This window comes from Aulonocara sp. 'chitande type north' Nkhata Bay, linkage group LG5 (assembly GCF_057382095.1).
Source record: "Aulonocara sp. 'chitande type north' Nkhata Bay isolate Kocher_YH1m ecotype deep benthic linkage group LG5, A_spYH_male_GT1.1, whole genome shotgun sequence".
NCBI classification, from domain to species: Eukaryota; Metazoa; Chordata; class Actinopteri; order Cichliformes; family Cichlidae; genus Aulonocara; species Aulonocara sp. 'chitande type north' Nkhata Bay.
The window spans coordinates 48762314-48771728 of NC_141348.1; the positions used below are offsets into that span (position 1 = coordinate 48762314).

Consider the following 9415-nt stretch of genomic DNA (forward strand, 5'->3'; position numbering starts at 1 on the left):
AGGTGCATTTCATAAGGAGGCTGTCTGGAACGTCTGTTCATTTGTCCATCTGTCTTCCTCTCTGCCTGTCTGTCTGTCTGTGTGCGTTCTGTGTTATCTGAGTGTGAGAACTGAGTGCTGTGCTGTGCAGCCCTGGGGGAGGTGAAGCTGCATTCAGGAACCTCTATGGGTGCCACAAAGCTGCATTCATGCAGCTGAATAGCTGTTTTCTACAACCAGGCACTAGTCATCCCAACTCCATTGGAAGGGCTCTATGAGTTACCACTCTCCCTGCCTTGGTATGCAAAGCATTATGCAGCAAAAACACAAATGGCTGGATTAACAAAGGGCACACAAAGCATACTTACATGGAAACATTGAAGGGATACGCGACTCTGTAGTTTCAAAGGACGGTGTTTTTAGGATTTCTGCGTTCTTCCCTCTATCCAGTGGCAAATAAAGAATTTCCTCTTTCTTTTCCTTTTTTCAGCTCTCAGTCAGTCACAGTTACACATCATTTTTTCCACGTTTCCGTATTGTCAGCGCACCAAACGGCCGTTATCAGATGTTATCGGTCCCATACTTATTTCCTCCTCTACACGGCAGCCATCACCTCACTCGTGATGGTGACTCCACACTGCTGAAGAGAGAGAGGACGGCAGTGGAGGCTTGGTCCACTTGACTCTGGATTTCTGGACTGAGCTTTCATTAAAATATTCAATGTAGTTTTTTACACTGTTTAGTTTGCGTTAGTACTTGGTAAGTATCATCTTTTTCCCAACCCAAAGCTCCATTTTCTTATTTTACCACATCAGGAAATGTCTCAAGCATTTTTTCACATGGCCACTAGAGGTCTCTGACAACAGGTGTTAGAGATCTCTTTCTGTTAAAAGGGAGTTCTTCCTCCCCACAGTTGCCATGTTCTGCTCGTGGGGGTCTGATAGATAACTGATAATGATCAATCAGTGTGAGGGTAACATCCAAATCAGGTGACTTTTCCATAACTTTATAGAAAATTTATGACAATTATCATTTTAATAACAAAGTTGTTTTCGTGATGGACTTTTACAGAACTTTAGAGTCCATTTCCCGAATGTCTTTTCTTACGATTCTCCTAAAAGATAACTAAGCTGTCAGATTTACTGTGAACATGTGGGCGGTGACGACTGCACCTGTGCTCCTCTTACGATGTCATTATCGTGTGGATCTCTTTTTCCAGCAGTGTCACCACCCTGCAGAGTGAAATGTGTGGCACTTTAAGCGAACACCTAATGTTCTGTGTGATGGAGTCTTTGAAGGGTGATATTCACGATTGCTTTCCACACTCCTGCACTGTCAGATTATGGTGCCGTTTTCCTTTTATGGAGTCTACCAGCGGGCGATGTGAAGGCTTGTAAGATGTGGCACAATTCTGATTTCGATGCTAAGAGGCTTCTAGCAGAGTAAATCAAACAGCCGCAGCACGCATCCTCAGCTGGAGTCTACTGAAGGTATCAGGAAGCAGGAAAAACACCCACAGCCTCTCATTTAAATTCAGCTAATGTCTCTTTCCAATTAACAGATTGGCAGAGTCATGACTGCCCAAATTGACTTCCTGTCAGCAGAGGCCTCGCTCCCTCACGCTGCAGACATTGTGTGGCATTTCACCGGATTGGTCGCTCGGAAAGATCCTGGCAGCTGTCAGTTGATACCTCTGCCCATCGGGGACAGGAAGTCTGGCACCTCATGTGAAATACCTATGCTAATTTTCTTGAACTGTCCAAGTTAAGATCACTGAGTACACAGTGTTCCACCTGCATGGGTGGTCTCGGGGCCAATTAGTGAGGAAATGTTTAATCGTTTGAGAGAGAGACAACGAGGGGGGTGGGGGGTGGGGGGGGGGGGGTCATGAAATACTCAAAATCTCACTAAAGTATACAATAAGCATGAAAATCATCTTCTCAGGGTATTGACACAATGAAAGAATCAAGAAACTGAAAGTTAGTATAACCATCAGAGGAAGAGCTCCTTGAACATGACCTGTACCACAAAGATAGCAGTGCTGAGGGGAAGGTAAAGAACAGCTGTAAAATAAAGCAGGATGGTCCAAGAGGCAGTGCAACCTGCGGTACTGGTACCGGAAATGCTCATGCACCAATCAGATTTGAGCAATCCACATTAGATACAGGCATGCTGCCAGTGCCATTAGAAAGTAAAATAAAGGTTATAATTGGTACTTCTGCAGCCGGGAGCAGTAATTATTATTAAGGAGATTTTATGCTGCATTCATAAATATACGTTGATTAGAGTGTCAATAAAATTCTTATAAAATTAAATTAAGATTTTGTTCCTTGATCAACGTGACATGTAGGACAGAGTAGGCCTGGGAATAGGCAGAGACCGTCCTCCATAACCAATCATTTTATTGTATAAGCAGGCCTGAAAATGACAGTAAAGAGTTCATGGCTGAAGTTTTAGTGACAAGACTGCACACAAAAAAAGAATCTTTAGAGATCCAGCAACATTCGCAACAAACATTTAAAAAGCACCAACACAGCAGGAGCACAAGACCAAGAACAATACTCCACACACACTAAAATATCCTTCCAGGACGTTGATGAGTTTGTGATATTTTCATGAGAACATCAAGATGATGTCACTCAGCGTTTCTCTTTAATGTCATGTGTACTTGTGGCAACATGATTTAACCATATCTCACAATGTTTAGAGTCGTTCCTGGATCCTTGCTGACTCCAGACGTTCGTCACTTCCCAGAAAGCCACACCATTGATGCAACTCTATAACTTTTTGGATCACATGATCTCTTTGGTGGAGGTAAGAAAGTCGATTTTGGGTCAGCAGTGTTTTTCCAAACAGGCCTTTAGGTGTGGCTGCCTGAAAGACGTGCAGCAGATAAACGGGAGATAAATGGGGAGTGAGAATAATTGGACTGTGGATCTTTGGCTAACGGGCCCAAAGCACCAGCTCTCATCTGAAAACATTCACCGTCATCGTGCTGCCACAGCACGCTGCGTAATCAATCACTGCTGTCAAGTCTCAGTTACCTGCACTGCCCATTATCACCGCATCCTGTTCCTGTCCTTGCTTCAGTTTCACTTCACCCACTTTCACGCACTATAAACCCACACCAGAAGCGACGACACAGCCCCTCTCTCATCCCGCACCCGTCACACTTACACAGGACTGCTGTAAGGCTCTGATCTGTTCTACCACACCAGAACAGACGACAAGGACCACAGACCAGGCGCGCAGACGAGACAGGACTTGACAGAACAGATAAAACAAAACACCATTTCCAGCCTCCAGCGCCTCAGGTGCCGCAGACACATCTCAAAGGGAATACTGTAGACGGTGTGCAGATAAGAACCTGTAGTCTCTGCACAGTTCCTCATACCCACAGGCGCTTCTTTGGAACAGATTCCAGTGAGATGACCCCTTTCATTTCACAGATTACAGATTTTCACTTTACAACCTGATTTAGACATCGAAGGCGCAGGAGCAGCTGAATGTCTGTAATGCTTTTATACGAAAATAAAGTGCGCAAACATTAACTGCGGTTTCTGGAGGTGATGCGTTTGGCACCATCCTCTGCGTAAAAAACAAAGCTGTGTACCAGGACATCATCAGACAAACATCACTGATTTACTCACCCACTCCAATTTTCTCATCCTCTGTCGGCGTCCACATGATGTCCTGCTGCACCCACAGCAAAATCCTCTAAAGAAAGTAGCTATAATCACCCGATGGGTCGCTTCATGGAAATCCGAGTGACGACGAGAAAGACGAGGAGGACCGCGGAGCAAAAGTTTACTGAAAATGGCTACGGGGAAAAAAAACAACCTTAAACCACTCTGAAAATGTGAAAGTTGTCTTAAATAAATGACGGTTAGTATCCTGTCAGGTTGGCGGTGACGCACGGCGCAGTGTGTCGGTCCATCTCAGCGGCTGTGCTGCGCTCCTCGGGAACGAACCGCCAGAGAAATCCTCCACAGGGGCGTCAAGGCGATTTCAAGCCAAACAGGGGGCTTTTAACCCCACCTGTGGGCATTAGAGTGGCATTTGGTTAAGCAAAAAGGCGGCCGGAGCAGATGAACTATGATTTATGAGGATTTCATTAGAGCGCGAGACTTTCCCATTCAGGAAAATCCCACGATCACTCGTGTTTCCCGTCAAGTTCTGTCCGGGCTCGGGAATCCTGTCCTCACTCAGTGAGCATCCCTCCAGAGCGAAGCTTCTGGTGCTCTTGTGTCTTTGAACCATGCGTCTGAACCTCGCTTCCTTCCGTCGCAGCTGCTGAACTTGTCGTGAGCAGATGAAGAAAAAGCTCAGTCCCGTCTGCGTGCGAGCCGTGCGCAGCAGCGGGGAAGCCTCCGTCAGTTTAAGAGGATCAGGGTGGAGCGCGGCTGAGGTGGTCAAGAGGGGGGGGGCTCGTTTGGTCTGCACAGCCTGCACGCGCACAGGAGCCTACGGCGGCTGACCCCTCAGACCACGAGTGGGAATAAAAGACGCAAATATATATATAATATATAAACTCACTTAGAATTACTCTGAGCATGTGCAGTATCGCGCACGCGCACACACCGGCCGTGATATCACTTTACAGCACCGTGACACAGCCTCGGTCGTGCTGTCACTGACACGCGTGTACAGCCGCTAATGACAGCCGTCTGCAGCTCAGCAGCTCCACGCGCGTTTGTTGCGCGTGCTGCGCCCCCGCGTGGACACTTCAGAGCAGCACGCGCTGTGACAGCTGTGTCACAAATATGGTGATATGACACAGCGTTGAGAAAGAAACCTTAAAGCATTTTAATTTTCCTTTTCTTATGAGCAGATTTTCACAATAAATATTTATATTTTTTATTTGTCTTCATCATAGTCAACGACCCATCTACGAGGGGGTAATATAGTGCACTGCTCATAACAATCAGAGGTGGCCAAAGTACAGATATTCTGTACTTAAAAAGAAGTACTAGTGTTGAAAAATACTACAGTCAAAGTTGAAGTACTGATTCAACTTCGCCTCTGAAAAGTACTCAAAGTAAGAAAGTAAAAGTAGTTCTTTGGAGGACGTTACTACCAGCTATTTTTATGCAAAGCTAACTGAGCCTTGTGCTTTATTACTGTAATAATTAAATAATATTAGCAGATGACAATACAAACTTTACTTCAGTTTAAACTTTAATTCTAATAAATATTCTCATCTTGAATCTCATGAGCAGAGAATGTAGAGGGTGACTTTGCCTCTGAACAGGAAAATGTGAGCAGTCAGGGGCTAACGTGGATGCAGCCGGTGGGGGGACACTAAACTGGTTGTAATGGCTCAGTGTGGGGAAAACAATCATAACTCACAATAACTTCTACTGAGAGCTCCAGTAGATGTTCTTAGTGTACAGGCTGTGATCAGCTGACCTGCTGCTTTTGTGGGTGTACACGCCTGAATTCAGCCAGATGTGAGCAGATGTTTTATGAGTTGTCCTGGCTGATGCCCATCCTCTGCACTGACAGTACACTGTTGATGCTGTCTTTACATTAGATACTATAAAGTTGGTATGAAGGTGAGATTCAGTGAATGAATATCAGCATCATCAGCTAACATTCATATGAATCTCTGCTATAAGCTGTGAGCATGAAGCACAGCCACTGTGCACCAGTCACACACTGTTCTTTACTGCAAATCCATCACAGTGCAGCAAACTAAGCTGTTTATCGCAGATTCTCATGCAGCCTTTAAAAAACTGCCTCAGTTTGATTTACAGCAGGTTTCACAGTATGAAAAACATATCACATGCACAGATTTAAAAACATGGGGACTTACATATGAGCTTTAAATGAGCAGCCCTTCCTTTTAAATCTAAGCTCTCTTCTTCCTCTCCTCTCCTGTCTTTCTTATCTTTCTCCATCTCTGAGTGAACTTAGCTCTCTCTTTTCTCTCCCGGTGAAATAAGCAGCTGGAGTTTTAGCTGCAACACACTGTGAGACAAACACACAAACAGTTTGTGTGTTTGCTGATGTTTGTTGAAATTCTGCATTTAAAATTACCTCTCTACCACAGCGTGTCTTTTGTCTTCCTCCCCTCACCGAGCCGGAGGTTTCTTCCTGTTAAAAGGGAGTTTTTCCTTCCCACTGTCACCAAAGTGCTTGCTCATAGGGGGTCATATGATTGTTGGGTTTTTCTCTGTATCTATTATTGTAGGGTCTACTGCACAATATAAAGCACCTTGAGGCGACTGTTGTTGTGATAATCGACTTCCAAATTTAAATTGAATTGAATAGAGCACATGATTAGAAAAAAATTAGTCAAATATTATGATTTCAATAAATATCTTTATGTCTTGGTGTATCTTACAGATATAATGCAGTCTGAAGCTCACAGAGAACAAGCTGGACCTGCCAGTATTAACCAACACCTTCAGGTTTCCAAAGTGGGGGATTTTGCATTAAATTTAGGCTAATTTTTGTAAACTTGGTGGCTAAAAGGAGGTGATAATTTAAATGACCAGAGGACAGAGTGACTGATGACGTCTACTAAAGCACTCAGAAGCTGCACTGAGAATCAGGGTTTAAGGTTTTCTTCAGTTTCAAAGTAATTTGTGGTACACACAGACTCAAACTAAGCAGAGCTGTAGGCGGTATTTTCAGCGTACTTATATTTACAGAATATGAACAATAAAAAGTTAAAAACAGAAGTTGCAGCCCAACTAAACCCAGCGCATCCATGGCAACATTATTTCTGTTTGCTGCCACACTTTACACCTGTGGACGAGAATGGGATGCAAAAAATATTTAAAATGAAGATTTAATTTCCACGTGTGGACTCCAGCGAGACGAACCCATTAGCTTAATGTGTCCCCGTAAGTGTTCACGACGTGACAGCTCTTCCAATCCAGAGAAACAGAGGCTCACATCTGCAGACTCGGAGATGAAATATCCTGATATCACCCCCTCCATGGTTTCCACTCAACCTCTGTGTGTCTGGCAGGAATAATAATGTTCCCACAGAAGGCACACCGGTTATACAAACTATCAAAACATACTGTGGGAGTAAAAATGATCCGTTAACTGAAAGAAAGCTGCCCTGTGAATTAGAAGACATAGCATACATTTTCACTGCTATGCAGATGACACCCAGCTCTATCTGTCCATGAAGCCAGATAACACACACCAATTAGTTAAACTGCAGGAATGTCTTAAAGACATAAAGACCTGGATGGCCGCTAACTTTCTGCTTCTTAATTCAGATAAAACTGAGGTTATTGTACTCGGCCCTGAAAATCTTAGAAATATGGTATCTAATCAGATTCTTACTCTGGATGGCATTACCTTGGCCTCCAGTAACGCGGTGAGGAACCTTGGAGTCATTTTTGACCAGGACATGTCCTTCAATGCACATATTAAACAAATATGTAAGACTGCTTTCTTCCATTTGCGCAACATCTCTAAAGTTAGAAATATCCTGTCTCAGAGTGACGCTGAAAAACTAGTTCATGCATTTATTACTTCCAGGCTGGACTACTGTAATTCATTATTATCAGGATGTCCAAAAAACTCACTGAAAAGCCTTCAGCTAATCCAAAATGCTGCAGCAAGAGTCCTGACAGGGACTAGAAAGAGAGAGCATATTTCTCCTGTTTTGGCTTCCCTTCATTGGCTTCCTGTTAAATCCAGAATTGAATTCAAAATCCTGCTCCTCACATACAAGGTCTTAAATAATCAGGCCCCATCTTATCTTAATGACCTTGTAGTACCATATCACCCTATTAGAGCGCTCCGCTCTCGCTCTGCAGGCCTACTTGTTGTTCCTAGAGTATTTAAAAGTAGAATGGGAGGCAGAGCCTTCAGTTTTCAGGCCCCTCTTCTGTGGAACCAGCTTCCAGTTTGGATTCGGGAGACAGACACTATCTCTACTTTTAAGATTAGGCTTAAAACTTTCCTTTTTTCTAAAGCATATAGTTAGGGCTGGACCAGGTGACCCTGAATCCTCCCTTTGTTATGCTGCAATAGATGTAGGCTGCCGGGGGATTCCCATGATGCATTGAGTTTTTCCTTTCCAGTCACCTTTCTCACTCACTATGTATTAATAGACCTCTCTGCATTGAATCATATCTGTTATTAACCTCTGTCTCTCTTCCACAGCATGTCTTTATCCTGTCTTCCTTCTCTCACCCCAACCGGTCGCAGCAGATGGCCGCCCCTCCCTGAGCCTGGTTCTGCCGGAGGTTTCTTCCTGTTAAAAGGGAGTTTTTCCTTCCCACTGTCGCCAAAGTGCTTGCTCATAGGGGGTCATATGATTGTTGGGTTTTTCTCTGTATCTATGAAGCGCCTTGAGGCGACTTTTGTTGTGATTTGGCGCTATATAAATAAAATTGAATTGAATTGAATTGAATTGAATGGGATTCCTCACCGTCTAGTGCTGTAGCAGTTTTCCTGAGTCCTGCATCTCTTTCATGTTTTTCTGTCTCTGATGACCACGCTCGACTCTTTATGATTCAACTATTTGTTCCACAGCCCACCGGCAATATATGCACAATGTCACATTCAAGATCGGAATGAAAGGATTTAAAACATTCAGAGAACAAATCAGAATGCTGGAGGCGTCGGCGCAGGCAGGGTCAGCTCGCTGCCGGGAAAAAAGGAGGAACAGATGAAACTGAGAAGAGGAGGAAACAGGACGGAGAGAGGAGACTGACAGCGAGCGACGTTTCCCCACGAATAAGAACTCACTTCAACACGCTGCTGTCCACAGAGACCTGAAAGTAACACAGCCGAGGAGAAACGCTCGTCTGGACTCACGGCTCTGCAGAAACCACAGCATCTCTCCCTCATCAACAGGTGATTGTTTAGCATCACTCGAACTTGGAAAATCTTTTTTTAAAAGTCTCGCTGCATGTTCAAACAAAGAAAGATTAATTTAAAAGATTAGTCATGTGATTTGAAAATAAAGAGCTTGGTGGGCGTGTACTCTGTGCGTCTGCAGCCAGCAGGCTTTATTTCATGTGCCCGACCACGTCTGGATTCCTAACTCGTCCACTCCTGAACACCGAGCAGAAAGCGTGCTCTGGTTTGTGCCTGAAACAGCTGCTGTGACTCGATTTATGACCTGCTGCTGTGGTTGGCAGAGAACAGTGAAAAAGTGCCTACAGATGTTTCTGCTGCCCTTTAACTACTGAAGTATCTCAAGATCTATGAAAGTAAGACTGTAGAGGAAGTTATTATCTAAATTATACTCTAATGAACTGTGTGAGGTCTACATGATCCTCACCTGTAAGCTGTCAGGAAAGTGATGTTTTCAATAGACACACATCAGCAATCCTTCTGTTCCCTCCAAAGGTTGGGCTCATTCCTCCACATCAGCAATGACTTAAACCTCACCGGGATTCACCTCCAACGCTTCAACCACCTTTAGAGATCATTTGTGTGGGAATTAAATCCTCTGAGG

General features: G+C 44.2%; 1 protein-coding gene across 9 annotated transcripts in view; it reads right to left on the reverse strand.

Annotated features, from left to right (window-relative positions):
- Positions 1-3881, reverse strand: part of LOC147331616 (dedicator of cytokinesis protein 3-like) — a 231669-nt gene extending 227788 nt beyond the window's left edge. For all 9 annotated transcript variants that reach the window (XM_086294022.1, XM_086294019.1, XM_086294015.1 and 6 more), the window contains exon 1: positions 3630-3881. In XM_086294022.1, coding sequence (XP_086150148.1) covers positions 3630-3666 — 37 coding nt within the window. In that variant the 5' untranslated portion in view covers positions 3667-3881. The remainder of the gene's footprint in view (positions 1-3629) is intronic.
- Positions 3882-9415: the final 5534 nt, after the last annotated feature.